General features: G+C 45.1%; 1 protein-coding gene across 1 annotated transcript; it reads right to left on the reverse strand.

Moving 5' to 3' along the window:
• Positions 1–437: 437 nt before the first annotated feature.
• On the reverse strand, positions 438–3,655 carry CDKN2D (cyclin dependent kinase inhibitor 2D). The gene is made up of 3 exons (XM_039364315.1): positions 3,272–3,655; positions 2,759–2,920; positions 438–1,850 (listed from the first exon to the last, which is right to left on the reverse strand). Exons 2-3 carry the CDS (start codon positions 2,903–2,905, stop codon positions 1,491–1,493), a joined length of 507 nt encoding a protein of 168 aa, XP_039220249.1. The 5' UTR covers positions 2,906–2,920; positions 3,272–3,655; the 3' UTR covers positions 438–1,490.
• Positions 3,656–15,797: the final 12,142 nt, after the last annotated feature.

A 15,797-nucleotide genomic window follows, 5' to 3' on the forward strand; every position in this document is an offset into this window, starting at 1 on the left:
CTCTAAAAAGTTCGTCATCACTGGTATAGAGGCTTGGCAAGAGCAGAGATTCACACTGCGCCATGGTGGCTCAGTGGTTAGAATGCAGTACTGCAGGCTACTTCTGCTGAGTGCCGGCTGCGAGGAGTTCAAGTGTCACCGGCTCAAGATTGACTTAACCTTCCATCCTCCCAAGGTCGGTAAAATGAAGGCCCAGATTGCTGGGGCAATATGCTGACTCTGTAAACCGCTTAGAAGGGGCTATAAAGTGAAGTGGTATACAAGTCTAACTGTTATTGCTATTGCTATTTTCCCCTTACAGACTTTTGGGATTCAACTTTTATTAAAGGGTATTCAGGAAGCCACCCATAATGAAGAGATTAGGAATCAACCCCATGAAAGCAAAAAGATTTTTACCTTGGAGTGTTCCCCAAGATCAAATGTCAGTAAATCACAAATAGATTTAATGTTTTAATAATTAAATTAGTCATTCCATAAAATGCACCCTTGCAAATCATAATAAATAGAAATACATTTTTCCTCCTTTAAAACTTACTATATACATTGCTTGCATCCACAAATTCATTACAGGGAACAAGCCTTCAAAACAAGCCTTGAACACTTTAGCTAAAGATAAAGATTCAGCACACTTTAGAAGTGCGTAAAACGTGGGCCAACCACCAAAATGCCAAGAGGGAAACAACTACTAATGGCTCAGGAGTTATAAGTTCTCCTGAGATAGAAACTAGGAAGAGCACAAAATGGCGAAAACTTTAAAAAAAAAAAAAACAGAGTTAGACTCCTGCACAATTAGACCTTGTAGAGTTCTGGATCCTGCATTTGACAAAGAAATGTGAACAAATATCTTGTCCACCAAGAAGAAAAAAATCCTAGTCATGTTTTCCATTCAAGGCTAGTTTTCTGTCAATCACCATTTAATATATTTACTGTTGGTGCTCTAGAATGATAACCACTATGATAATTCTTGTTAGGAACCTAGTGCAATGCTTCAGAGAATTGCTAAATCCTTCCATATAATAGAAGAGGGAGACAGAATTATACTTCAAAAGGAAAATATCAAACATCATAAGACTGCTGAAATTTTGGGATAGGTGGGAATGGAAGGAGGTCCCAGTCTAGCAGCAAATGTAGGCTTTCTCTCAAAAAGAGCCTAATCTGTTCAACCTGAATGGTACCCAAAAATACATCTAATTTTAGAGACCAATTCAAGGGAAGAAACGCAAGAGGGTGGTACTAGAAAAAGTCAAGCAGAAATGCTGCAGTGCAATGTGATTTCCAAGGAACTGGCACATTTGGAAAAAGCTGGAAATCAGTAGTACAGAGGAGAACTCATACAATATGTATAAATAGAAACAAATAATTCAATGCACATTTTGAGGTAGGGCAAGAGGAACTATCTTTGTTCTGGGGCTTTGGGGGGAAAAAGGACAGTCTCCTCTAGCAGGCAGAGGAGAGTTAGCTTGGTCCAGACCAGAGGGCTCTTTCTGAAATTAAGCTGGGACAAAGAGGTGCTGCTCAAGGATGCACTGGATGTGTGAAAGCCCAAGATGCTCTGCTAGCTCCAGTGGTGTTCGCCCCTTATAGTCCTTATGCTGCAGTTGGGATTGAGGTGCCAGGAAGCAAACCACATCTGTGTGACCTTCTCGAATAGCAACATGGATGGGCAGTGAGCCAGAAGCATCTGGGACATTGACATCTGCACCATGCTCCACCAGGATTTTCAAGGTATCAAGAAAGCCAGTGCGGGCAGCATCATGAGCAGGTGTTGTGCCAGATCCATCTTGAATGTTAGGGTTGGCACCTTGCTTCAGCAGTTCTTCAGCCACAAAGATATTGCCAAACATCATTACCTGCAGGAAGATGAAGGATGAAAGAGAACAAAGCAGGGGATATATAGCCTCAACTCCTCTCAGTAGGTTGGCAGGCAAGCCTTAACCCCATTTGCTGATTATGGGAAATAATAGGGAAGGCTACCTTCCATTGAAGGCTATGTTTGTACAACATACTGAAACATAAACAAATAACTAATTTAGTTTATACATAGTTAATATGATTTAATGGTTTGGGCAAAACTGAATTAATTAAATAAGCAATTATTATATTAATCACTTGCACAGCCATAATAATTACATTCATGGACTCTAGATCGAAAATCACAAAATCCATAATTCTGCCTTTTCCAAGGCCAACCTTGTTATCTGTTATAAAAGGAAATAGACAGGCAGGCAAGATAAAACAGAACAGAATAGTGGAGTTGGTTGGTTGAAGAGCTATACTTCAGCCTAGGCAGATCTTCCAGTAATTATACAAGCAAGACAGGGTGTACCTCTTTTCTCCAAACTAGCTGTAGACAAGCCACCTCATGCCCTTTAAATAACCCTATTTGGCTTGAACCCAACAGGAAGCAGTGCTAGCCTGTTTGGCCTGTGTTTTTGTACTATTTATTTAAAACACAATGATTATGTTTAAATGCTGGGTGAGCTTTCATGCAAAGGTAGAAAAGATGGAAAAGACTATAAAAATATGGAGAGGGTACTGTGGCCATAATCAATTATTGGGCTACAATCTAGAATCAATTTTTGGTTTAGAGAGATGTCCTTGAAACAGCAGCCACTTTTCCTAGAAGTGCCAAACCAATGGTAGTGAACAGAGTTTGGGGAAAACTGCAGAATCAGAGCCTCTTCACCCAGGCCTCCGGTGTCTCTAGTAGACACTGTTTTCTCCCTAGGAAACAGGAACCATGGGATGCCTCACTTACCTGCAGCGCAGTCTTGCCAAAGCGATTATGGGAATCAGGATGCACCAGCTCCAGATGCAGAAGGTGTCGGACCTCAGCTATATCCCCCCGGGCAGCAGCCCCGGTTAGCCGGTCTCCAGCCCGGATCTCGGCATTTCCCAGCTGCATGCCCGCACAAGGCACCTTCAGGGAAAAAGGACAGGCGAAAATGAATGAACTGACGACCAGGCGAACAGGATTCTTGCACTGCCGCAAATAGGCTTCTTTTGCAGCAAGAGGTGTTGGCACCGAAGCTCGCGCAGTTGTACTCTACACCGGCCGGGCTGCCTGCCGGTCCTGCTTGAAAGCGGCTACTATTTCCAGCGTGCGGGAAAAGCATTCTGTAGAGGCGTAGATGCTCCGCATCTCATTTCATTCTTTACGTTTGTTTTGACAACAGGCCGACAGGGGCTAGCTAAATTTTTCCCATCTCCCCGACGGCGGAGGCGGCGGCCTTCCCACGGGCGGGAATCCTGTTCGCTCTTCGGCACTTACCTCGACTCCCGGGAGGTAGGCTCTTCTCCCAGTACTTGTCAAGCAGAGCAGAAGCCAGCGCTTTGCGCCGCGTTGCCTACTCGGCTAAAGGGCTAGTCTCGCTGCTGCCCCTAAAGAGGGGTTGGCCCGGTTAAAGGCAGCCGTCGGGATGTGACAAGACAGATCGATGCAGATGCTGCTAGAATGTCGACCCAGGGAGGTGTTTTGGGGGGCTCGGCTCCCTCGGGGCGGGGCTGTACTGAGAAGGAAAGCCGCTGAGGATAGCCGTGGCAGGCAGCGCCGCCCTTCGCTTGCCCGTCCAAGCGAGGAGCCGGCACAGAAAGTGCCAAGCCCGCCCCACCCATTGAGCTGCAGCCTCGCCAGGGCAACCTCCCTTCCCTTGGCCCCGCCCCCTCTGCCCGGACGCTGTTTGTTGCTTTTTTAATTTTATTCCGCGCTATTAATTTGGATACATTATAACCTGCCTGATTCCCCATTCCACTCCCTCGCCTGATCCGACCAATCATGAGCAGGCTCCGGGCAGGAGCCGGAGTGCTTCGTCTTTGGATTGGTTCACTAGTGGCGGACTGCTGGGCGGGTCTCTTCGATTCAAACAGTATTTCGGGCGGGAAGAAGCTCCTAGTTCGGCTCCAGGCAGGCAACGCAAGCCAGAGGTCGCGACCTGGGAGGGGGCAGGAGGAACGCGAGACGGCTCTCCAAATTATTATCGCCGTGCCCGTGTAAGCGAGCAGCCCATCCCAGCCATGTTGAGCTTGGAAATCAGTGCTTTCGACTATGCTCGACTAAGGTTTCCTTGTAAAATCCGCTTTTCTTGCTCTTGTACACAACAGGAATAATTGTTTTTGAGCAAATGTAACTACATGCATTTTATGTAGTCAGGATTAACTTCAGAAGTGGGAGCGCTTCTCAACTGCAGGAGCTGGACTTACTTTTTTTTAGAAAGCCAAGTCAGGCTTTCTATATATACTCCATCACATACCGGTTTATCTGTCCTTCCATAGAAAGGATTTGGAAGAGCTATAATAAACCCTGCTTTCAATCTTCAGTTATATTATTCAGTTTTGATGAGTTTGCTGCAACTCTAATGTAAACTACCTCAGAATTTGCAAATATCCCTGATTTTTTACAATGCTGCCCATCTACCCCCTTCCCCCCCTGTAACAACAGCCTTTGCCTGTCTTCTTGCTCTGTAGTAAAACTTGTTTATCTGATTTCCATCAGCCCAGGCAATCACATCTGGTAGAGCTCTTCATTTCATTGTAGGTAAATCTCTTTGCTCTAATTCAGGGCTTTTCAACCTTTTCACCCATTGTACCACTTTTATGATATGGCAATATCCAAGTACCACCAGTCGCCTAGCAAGAGGTCAAAAACTTGATGACCAAAAAAAGGAAAAAAGTGATAAAGTACAGATAGTCCTCAACTTACAACACCTTGCTTAGTGACTGTGCAAGTTATAATGGCACTGAAAAAAGTGCCCCCCAAGCCACAGCCGAGCAAGACACCTGCCTTCTCACCTGGCGGCACTCTTTCTCCTGTCTGAGGTTTCCATTGTTGTGAACATTTCTGTTGAGGATTGGCAGCGGGGGTGGGGTGAGGGGGTGTTTGGTTTTTATTCCTCCTGTTTGCTGGGTGGCTGCAGCAGATTTTGGTTACTTCACATGATCCTGGGACACTGTGACCATCATAAATATGAATTAGTTGCCAAGCATCTGAATGTAAATCACAAGACCCTGGAGATGCTGCAACATTCCAGCTGATCGGCGCTTCTTCTGGGCTCAGCAGAAGCACCAGGATCAGTGCCTAGTTCCAGCTGGAGCCTGGCACTGATCCTGGCGCTTCTGAGCCCTGACAGCCCTGCAGCTCCAGCCATCTCGCTCAGACTTATGTGGTGCTGCCATTGGTTCAGCTCATTCCCCTCCCCCACTACCACTTTTCTAGGATGGTCGCGTACCACCTGCCAGGTGCCAATGTACCACAGGTGGTACCCATACCACTGGCTGAAAAGCCCTGCTCTAATTGGTGAATGTGAACTGAGACCAGAATGTCCCTTCTTCTCCTATCCCTAGCCCTGCCCTCTGCATCCATTTCATCCTGGGCTTTTTGCCCCTTTCAAAAAGATCTTCAAATGGCAGACTGCTGAAATCCACTTTTTGTTTTGTTTAAATTTTACAAATTCATCAGTGGACTGGTAATTTTTCATTTTTTAAAATATTTCAAGGTTACTGATGGATCATTAGAATAGTGGATGCTTCTTTAAAAGAAAAATTAGCAAAACTTCTACAGATTTCCTCTTTTTACCCAATGATAGGAAGAAAAAGCTATGGTTCCCTCACTCCTATAGGTCCATCAGAGGACACACCTTAGGGAAGGTGTCAAATACAAAAATTCAAGAGAAGAAGATCATAGTGTGTTTTCCCAAAAATAAGACCTATCCCCAAAATAAGACCTAGTTTGGGGGCGAGGAACACACCTAAAAATCAAGTTAGGGCAGGGGTGGAGCTGCCCCATGCGCCCCTAACTCACTTACCAGGCCTCCCATGAATTGACACCTGCCTCTCCTCGCCAGCCCACTTCTGCGGTGTACCCAGCCTGCATTTTGCTATCACTGGCTTTTCTGGAAAGACCTCTGCAGCTGAGACACAAGCTACGGATTTAATCTATAGCTTGGTTCTCAGCTGCAAAGACCTTCCGGGAAGGCCTCTGATGATGAAATGCAGGCCAGAGCTCCCTTCTCAGCTGCAGAATAAAACTGCTCCTTCAGCCACAGAAGTGGGCTGGCTGGATAGGGCTGTTGGTGCCGCCACCACGAGGTGAGTGGAAAAGACACCCCCCAAAAATAAGTCCTGGTGCCTCTTTTGAAGGCAAAAAAAATAAAAATAAGACCGGGTCTTATTTTCAGGGAAACATGGGATAAAAGTAGAAACTTCAGGTCCTCAAAGACTGATCCATAGAAAGGAAATAACTGATGATTCCTTTTCCATACAAAAGGGAGATAAAGGATCAGATGCATCCACTAATTTAGGGTCTGGAGAGAGTACCTAGTCAATATTAATCTTATTTAATTTTAAAAAAAATTTTAAATCTTTTTCAATTTTAAAATGCTTTTTTCAATGTTTTTATAAATCCTTTTTTAATTTTTTAAAAATTTAAAATTTCTTATTTAAACATTGAAAAAAAATTTACTTTAATTCTTCAGAAATTTTTAAACTCTTAATGATCTAAGAGGAAAAAAATAAAATATCACAGAAAAAAAGACAGAAACTTAAAACAGGGAACCTGATGAATTTTTCAAGACAGAGAACAAAAGGTCAAGAACTGTTGTAAACTGACACTTTGCAACACAGAATATTTAAATTTTAGAAATTTTAAATTTTTTAGCAAACAAAGGAAAAAGTCACGGAGATAGAGACTGACACTATAGCGACTTGCAAAGTGCGCCATATGTTTCAGCTTATGCCCACAGAAGACCCAAACTATGTATGTATCAAATGGACTCTGAATTACTAGAAGAAAAAGTAAAGGGTTTAGAGAGCAGTGGTGTGCTGCCTTTGGCATGCGTGCCAGGGGCAGCACGCTGAGCCCTCTCTTTGGGCACGCATCATTGTCCCAGCATACGTGGTCTCTAAAAGTTCACCATCATTGGCCTAAGGCCTCCCAGCCTGGAGCTGCCGTTGGGGAGGCATCCCTTCCCCCCCCCCGCAGCAGTGCAGCCATGCCTCGCTTACGGGCCAGCAGGGCAAGGCCTTGCAGAGGAGGAGCTCATCCCTCCGTGATAAGCTGCAGCTGTGCTTGGTGGGAAACCTGTAGGAGCCTGACTTCATTGCGCTGGCCATGTGGTTGCGGTTTGCCCCGCTGCGCCTGTTGCTCTGGCAGCGCCCCCAAATGGCCACTGTCCTCCAGTGGGTCTTCCTGGCGCTGGGTGAGGATGGGACGGTGCTGGCAGTGGCAAACTTGGCTGTGTCCCAGCCGCGGGGGAGGTTGCAGGAGAGGCAGCGGTGGCTGGCGGTCATGGCCAGTGTGGGATGGAGGGATTGGTGGACGCAAGCAGCCGATCACCACCCAAAGCCCTGACTCATAGGAATAGATAGAAAATATCCAGCGGCGAGAAAGGAAATCAAAAGAGACGGTGGACAGCACCCTGCAAGCGGAGCATGAAAGGACAAAGAGGCTGGATCCGCAAAGACGCCGGTTTAAGAAAAGGCAGGAGGCAGAGACAATAGTGAGCAAATGATGGGCTCAGGAAGATGCGTGACCTTTACGATAATCGACTCATTTGTTCCTATCAGTACCCCATCACGGCACTGAAACTGCGGAGTGCTCTCCTCCTAAGATCGGCCCCTCCCTGGCACTGTCCTGGCTCCGAGCGCAGCAGCTCGGGCCCGAGAGAGCCAATGATCACTGCCGAAGCCCATTGAAGGGGCAGGGCTGGGACAAGCACATTACTTTGAACTAAGGGGTGAGAATTAGAGTGGGAACTGGCTGCCCGAAGGGGCGGAAGGGGAGGGAGGTGGGAGGCCTGTCCTTGGCACTGCTTGCCTAAAATCGGATTAGGGGGAGTGGAGAATGGCGGGCCTGCAACCAGCTGGTGCCGCTTGTTGCTTTTTCCCGGGTGGGACGTCCTGCTTATGCTCCTCCCTGCTCTGCTGCAGGCTTCCTGATACAAGCCGCGGAAGGCACCGACAGCCTTGTGTACTGCAATCCCTCAAATAGATTGGCACCCTGCAAATGAAAGCTGTAAATTGCAAGATGGGGGGGGCAGGATTCAGCCTGGTGAGAGACATGATGATTAGTACTTGGTTCATCCTCTGGGAAGGATCTTCTCAGGAAGTGCAGTGTGCCTTCTAGTAATAACCATTACTCCAAAGAGCCCTAGGTGGGGTGGGTAGGCAGTTATGGTACCCGGCTTGGCTATTGTCGGCGGTGGCTTGCCTTGCTTCGCGTGGGGCTGCCTTCCCAAACCCTGACTGCTCCAGCCCTGCAGGGTACTGCCACTTCCTCTCAGCTGGGGCTGTCTGCAGGCGGGAGCAGCCGGAGCAATGGGCTCCTGAGCACATTCAGAGTGCCACAGCTGCCACTGCTCGGGGGCTGGCAAGGTGGAGGAGAGGGTCACCCACTTCCTCTCTTGTAGCCCAGTGCTGCCTGAAGCTTTACCTGCTGCTGCTGCTTAGGAACGGCTGGCTGCTGGAGCTTGACTATGCAGCCTGGCTCTACCTGGACTGGGAGACACCATCTTTCAGGGGCCGCCACTCCGCCTGGGCCATCCGGCGATACTTCTGGGACTATTTCCCCATCAACAGTGAACAGAGGAACCGGGAGGCTTTCGCTGCTAGCAGGGGCATTGGGCCTGGCTGGACACCCACTTTCTCTGTTTGGGGGGCACGGCTCCACCAACATGGCCTTGGCAACAAACCACTGTGGGCCATGAGAACGCGGGGCTCGAAGCAGTGCTGGAACTTCTTGGTCAGAAAGTGTCGATCCTTTTTAGACTTATTTTTATTTTAAGCTTTTATTATCCTCTGCCTGCTGCAGCTGACTCTGGTCCCCATCTTCCAGGAAGCAGCCACTCCCCCGCCCCCATTGACACCGCCCAAACTGCATGTGCCCCTTTTACTGCACGGAGCTACTGTTGCTGCTGCTGTTGATAACCGCTCCATACACCCATGCACGCATTGGCTGGCCTATCGCTTCCATGTCTCCATTGCTAGGCCACTCTGCCGCAGTCTCAACGGAAGCAGGGTGTTTGGCGCCTTGAGAGTAGAGGGCGGGGCTAGAAAAGCCCCGGCTGGGTAGGGGAGTATGCGCATGCTCTTTTTTCTTTTTTTAAACAAATTTTATTGGTTTTTTAATTTTTACATCAAGGTGCTTAGGAAACAGCGTGGTGATGGGGACATCAATCATCCAAAAGCAAAATCATACATATATAACTCAGGTTAAATCATTAAAGGTTCCCTCTCTATTTCCCTCATATAATATTACATATTCAAATTGATACATTTCTAAATAGAGTTCAATCAGTCAAATCAGTCATCAATCACATTTCAGTTATAAAGATCCAAATCCTGTTTTTAAACTTTACTAATTTACAAATACCATATTCCAATTTAGCCTTGAATAAACATATTATTAACACTTTGGGTATCCCTCATTTCCCTTTTCCCTAACATAATAATTATACCTAAAATGAATATATTATTCCAACAGCATTCTATTTTCTACATATAATGTATAACATAACATTCTTATATTTTCTACATATAATCTATTTCTTAATCTAATAAATCATTTATTGATACCATTTCTTCTCTTATCACAAATCCCTCTTATTCTTCTATTACAAAATAATTGTCTTACTTAAAATAAAAGTATCAATCCAAAAGATATATTTCTATCTATTAAATATATATTCTATCAATCAATCTATATCTATAAAAAGTCTTTTTAACCCATTAGGTAAAGTTTACCCCTCCAAATAATTATCATATCTAAAACAAAACATTATTACAAAGGATATGCTCTTACAGAATTTACGTACTCCGTTAGTTATTAAATCAGTCAAGATCTCTAAAGCCTTTTTAACCCATTAAATGAAGTTTTAAATCACATTTTTAAATCTAACTCTAGCTTTCTTTTTGTGCCAAACCGGTTTCCATAGTAAAGCTTCTGCATCATCAAACCTCAATATTTGAATAGAGGTATTTCTCAACACTTCAGACTGGTCAAAGTTCTCTTCCCTTTCTTCCAGTGTCATCTGAATGGTGTAATCAGTTTTATTCCATGTTGTAATTATTAGTTGATTGTCCACGTTATCACAATTTTCAGTAACTTGTGTCTGGATGTCAATCTCTGTTATTTTTGACATTTCAGGTATCTCAATTAAAGTTATTCTTTGATCATCAAAATCCTCCATAAATTGTATATGAGGTTGTGTAAAGTTGATTTGCTCAGTAGTTTCCACAATTTCTCAAGGTATAAGTTCATAGTTGAGCTGTAGATATGGATCCTCCATCTCTTTACATTTGTATATGTTGTTGGGTAGAGGCCTCTTTGGGGTTACTCTGTTCCTCCTCTATTGTTCCTTGCCCTATAGCTTGATCCATTAAAATTTGAGAATCAGTTTGTGATTCTGAAATGTCATCTTTAATTTTTCTCCAAGATTTCATATACTCCGTAGCTTCCAAGATTTTTTCCAATATAAGTTCACAATCAAGCTGTGGGTAAGTTTCCTCCATTTCAGTGGTGAAAAAAAATATTTTAATCTTTTAGTGGAGGCTATATTTAGTAATAGTCACAAATATCCATCTCCAATTTCTAATAGGCAAGTTCACCACCCAGCTGTTTCAAATCCTTTATCTATTCGCTTTTATTATCATTTCAAGATCAAATCCATCTTCAAACAGCAAAAGAAAATGCAGTTGCGATAACAATTTTTGCCACAAGATGTCCTCAGTAGACTATAAAATCTTTTTTCCAGGTTAATAAAAGTTTATCTCATTAGAAAAATAGAAAAAAACAAAACAAAACAAAAAGATATCTCCAACATAATAAGTTGAATAATAATAATGTTCAATGGTAAAAAAAAATTTCAGGACCCCTAGGTATCCAAAAAATTAATTAGTCAATAAAAAATTAGCTGATTTATTTCTTTAATTTCCAGAGCTCTTTTTCCCAAATACACAAACACCGCTTTCTTAAAGCAGGGAAGTAGTTCAAAAGCTTTTTACAGGAGAGTAGTTAGGGCAAAGAGAGGGAAGGAAAGGTCTCACCCAGATTCTCCACGGTGGTTCTTTATGCTTAGCTGTTCTTCTGACTTTCGGCTGGTGCAGCTGGGTGATCAGCCATTTTACTGGCCAATCTTTTCTCCGTCGGTCCTAAGGAGCTGGCTCGGACCGTGGAAGGAGCTGCCGCCCTTCCGCAGTCGACGAGGGCCTCGACAGTGGTCGCCCCTCCAGGGCGACTTTTCGACCCGATTAAGGGTCTACCGGTGGAGGGAAAACAGCCAGCGAAGAGACAAGTCTCTCCGCATGACTGCATACGCCGTGATCAGGAACCAGATGTGCGCACACTCTTCTTGAGGAGTTTTTCTCTGAATGCTTGTACTTCCACATTGCCAGACCACATGTGAAGGCACACGCGGGCTCATCTTAGGAGAAGCATTGCCCACATAGGAGGTGGGAAAATTTAGTCAATGGCACCTCCGCCCTGCCCCCTGCCTTGCCTCACCTCACCCCACAGGATGAGCCTCCTGCCCATTGCCCCACCCACCAGAGACCCCCTGGATCTCCCCCAACCCTGCTTGGCCCCTACAGGTGTCTCTCCCCACGAGCAACATTGAGGTGGCCATGCCCTCCCCAGCCACGCCCTCCCTAGCCACGCCCACCCAGTCTGTGTGACCACCATAGCCATGCCCACCCAATGGGCCACGCCCACCCAGCACCTGGCGATAAATAAGTGGGCTTTGGGTTGCAGTTTGGGCACTCAGTCTCTAAAAGGTTCGCCATCACTGGTTTAGAGGCAACTATAGCCACTCTGAAACTCAATGAGCAAAGCAAGAAATCCCAACCTAAACAAGAAGACTACAACAAAATAAAACACAATAGGGAGCAAACAGCTTCCCAAAAAACTGATGACCCCATATGTGAACATAAAAAAAACCAATATACCAAATTGAACAAAATAGGGAACGAACAGCTTCAATAAAAAAATGAGCCTACATATATACCTTACAAGTACTGGAAAGAATATATTTGGAAAATGACTTGCTAATCTTATCAAAAGGGCTTTAAACTAAAAATGAGGGGGGGGGGCAAACGTCATGACCTATAGAACCTAATTCCAAACAAAAACTACTAGATAAGGAGGAAGGGAGTAAAGAGAAAAAAGAAAAACAAAAGAAAAACAATGAAATAGACAGTGATGGAAAGGATGGAAATCCCAGTTACAAAGAGGGAAATACAAGAAACATACTTAAGACCAATAAAGGACTCAAATGCCTATAAACTAACGCTCAAAGTTTAGGGAACAAGCAGGGTGAACTTGAAGTATTAGTACAAGAAGGCAGATATGATATAGTTGCCATTACTGAAACCTGGTGGATTGAAACTCATGACTGGAATGTACTGATGGAAGGATATAAACTATTCAAAAGAAACATATCCAACAAAAGAGGAGGTGGAGTTGTATTATATATAAAAGTTCACTACACATCTCTACAGAAATACACAAAAGCAAAACTGAAAACAACCTAGAATCCATATGGGTCAATATAAAAGGAAAAAAAGAATGACATTGCTATAGGAGTATACTACAGGCCACCCAACCAAGCAGAAGAAATAGATGAACTCTTTGCTAATCGGTTAACAAATGTATGTAAGAAACATACAACAGTAGTAATGGGAGACTTTAACTATCCTGATATCAACTGGGAGATAAACTGCAGCAAATGGGAGATCAAACAGATTCCTAACCAACTTAGCTGACAACTTTATCACCCAAAAGGTAGAGGAGGGAACTAAAGGAAAAGCTATACTAGACCTAATTCTTACTAATAGAGAAGAAGTGACAGAGGGAGTTGAAATTGCCAGAACCTTGGGCAAGAGTGAATATATCACCGGGAAGTGATGGATTATATTCCAGAATTCTGAAGGAGCTGGCAGATGTTATCTCAGAATCATTGTATCATATCTTTAAAAAATCTTGGAGCACTGGGGAACTACCAGAGGATTGGAAAAGAGCTGTGGTTCCCATCTTAAAAAAAAAAAAAATAGACCCAGCAAACTACAGACCAATCAGTCTGACATCAATGCCTGGGAAGATACTGGAAAAAATAATCAAAAAACAGATCTGTGAGCATCTAGCAACAAATAAAGTTATAACTAGTAGCCAGCATGGGTTTGTTAAAAACAGATCATGCCAAAATAATCTTATTTCATTCTTAGACAGTGACTAAATTAGTAGACTGGTGAAATGCTGTGAAGATGGTATATTTAGACTTCAACAAGGCATTTGACGAAGTAGACCACAACCTACTTCTTGGTAAGCTAGAAAAATGTGGAATAGACAGCATCACCACCAGATGGATTTGTAACACTGACAAACCATACTCATTGAGTAGTCCTTAATGCTACTACATCTACATGAAGGGAAATAAGCAGTTGAGTACCACAAGATTCTGTTTTAGGCCCAGTACTCTTCAACATCTTCATAAATGACTTAGATGAGGGAATAGAGGGGATCTCACCAAATTTGCAGATGACATTAAGCTGGCAGGAATAGCCAACACCCCAGAAGACAAGCTCAGAATCCAAAAAGATCTTGACAGACTTGAACAATGGGTCCTATTTAACAAAAGGATATTTAATGTGGAGAAAAGCAAGGTTTTACATCTAGGTAGGAAAAACCAAAGATACAAGTACAGATTAGGCAAAATCTGGCTCAAAAACAGTAACTGTGAGAGGGACCTTGGAGTACTAGTGGATGATCACTTAAACATGAGTCAGCAGTATGCAGTAGCAGCCAAAAAAGCTAATACAATTCTGGGTTGTATAAACAGAGGAACAGAATCAAAATCATGTGAAGTATTAGTACTGCTTTATAAAGCCTTAGTAAGGTCACACCTGGAATACTGCATCCAGTTTTGGGTCACCACATTACAAAAAAGATGTTGAGACTTTGGGAAAAGTGCAAAGAAGAGCACCTAAGATGATTAAAGGCCTGGAGACTAAAACATATGAAGAACGGTTGCAGGATTTGGGAATGGCCAGTGTTATGTATTGAGGTTAATTACTTGGAAACTGTTGGAAATGGTCAAATGGCTGCACCTGTTTAAGCTCCAGACTGTCTACATCAGTGGTTCTTAACCTGGACAGGGGGGTGATGGAACAAAAAGGGGCAACGTGGGGGCGAAGGAACAAAAAGGGGGCGATATGGGGGCGATGGAGCAAGAAGATAAGGCGGCATCAGGGGCGTTAGACTGGATCGCGCCTTTGTGACCTCTCCGTGATTGTGGATCCCGGAGGGCACCTTGGTTTACCGAGGAGCTACGGGAGATGAAGCGTCAGAAGAGACATCTAGAGCGACGCTGGAGGGCTAGTAACTCCGAATCCGACCAGACACTTCTAAGAGCCTATATTAGGACTTATTTAGTGGCGATAAGAGTGGCAAAATGTTCGCATTTTTCCGCACTTATTGTGTCTGCAGAATCTCACCCCGCTGCCCTGTTTAGGGTGACCCGTTCCGTACTTAATGTTCGGGAAGCTGGGGAGCCCTTACAGGGTAGAGCGGAGGAATTTGTGCAATTCCTATCAGACAAAATCGCTCGGATTCGGACAGACCTAGACTCCGATTGGGCAGGGCCTTTTGAGATGACTGGGGCAGGTCTTAGCTCAGTTTTATGGGATGAATTTGAGTCTGTGACCGCTGAGGATGTTGACAGAGCGGTGGGAACAATGAGCGCCTCCACTTGTTTATTGGACCCGTGTCCTTCCTGGTTGGTCTCAGCTGCCAAGGAGGTGACATGAGGCTGGCTCCAGGTGTTGATCAATGCTTCGTTGAGGGAGGGGTCTTTCCCGCAATCCCTGAAGGAGGCGGTTGTGAGGCCCCTGCTCAAGAAGCCTACCCTGGACCCGGCTGACTTAAATAACTTCCGTCCAGTCTCCAATCTCCCCTTTGGGGGGAAGGTTGTAGAGAGAGTGGTGGCACTCCAGCTCCGACGGTCTCTGGATGAAGCGGATTACCTAGACCCTTTTCAATCTGGCTTCAGGCCCGGCTTCAGCACAGAAACCACTTTGGTCGCGCTAATGGATGATCTCTGGCGGGCCCGAGACAGAGGTTATTCCTCTGTCTTGATGCTACTTGATCTCTCAGCGGCTTTCGATACCATCGATCATGGTATTCTTTTGCGACGACTCGAAGGGGTGGGAGTGGGAGGCACCGTTTTACGGTGGTTCTCCTCCTACCTCTCTGGCCGGTCGCAATCGGTATTGATGGGAGGGCAGAGGTCAACCCCGAGGCCCCTTGAATGTGGCGTGCCACAGGGGTCAGTCCTCTCTCCCCTCCTATTTAACATTTATATGAAGCCGCTGGGTGAGATCATTAGACAGCACGGGCTGAGGTTTCATCAGTATGCTGATGATACCCAGTTATATATCTCCTCCCCGAGCTCTCTCAGTGAAGCGGCTGATGTGATGGGCCGTTGCCTTGAAGCCGTGAGGGTCTGGATGGGGGTTAACAGACTCAGGCTCAATCCTGACAAGACCGAGTGGCTTTGGATGTTGCCTCCCAAGGATCATGTCGATTGTCCAGTGTTGACTCTTGCGGGGGAAAATATACCCCCCTCGGAGCGGGTTCACAACTTGGGTGTCCTCCTTGATCCACAGCTGAATTTGGAACACAACTGACGGCTGTGGCTGGGAGGACCTTTGCACAAGTTCGCCTGTTGCACCAGTTACGACCCTACCTGGACCGGGAGGCTCTCCTTACAGTCACTCACGCCCTTGTCACCTCACGTTTGGACTACTGCAACGCA

This window comes from Crotalus tigris, unplaced genomic scaffold, assembly GCF_016545835.1.
Source record: "Crotalus tigris isolate CLP2741 ecotype Arizona unplaced genomic scaffold, ASM1654583v1 scf7180000019721.812232, whole genome shotgun sequence".
Taxonomy (NCBI): domain Eukaryota; kingdom Metazoa; phylum Chordata; class Lepidosauria; order Squamata; family Viperidae; genus Crotalus; species Crotalus tigris.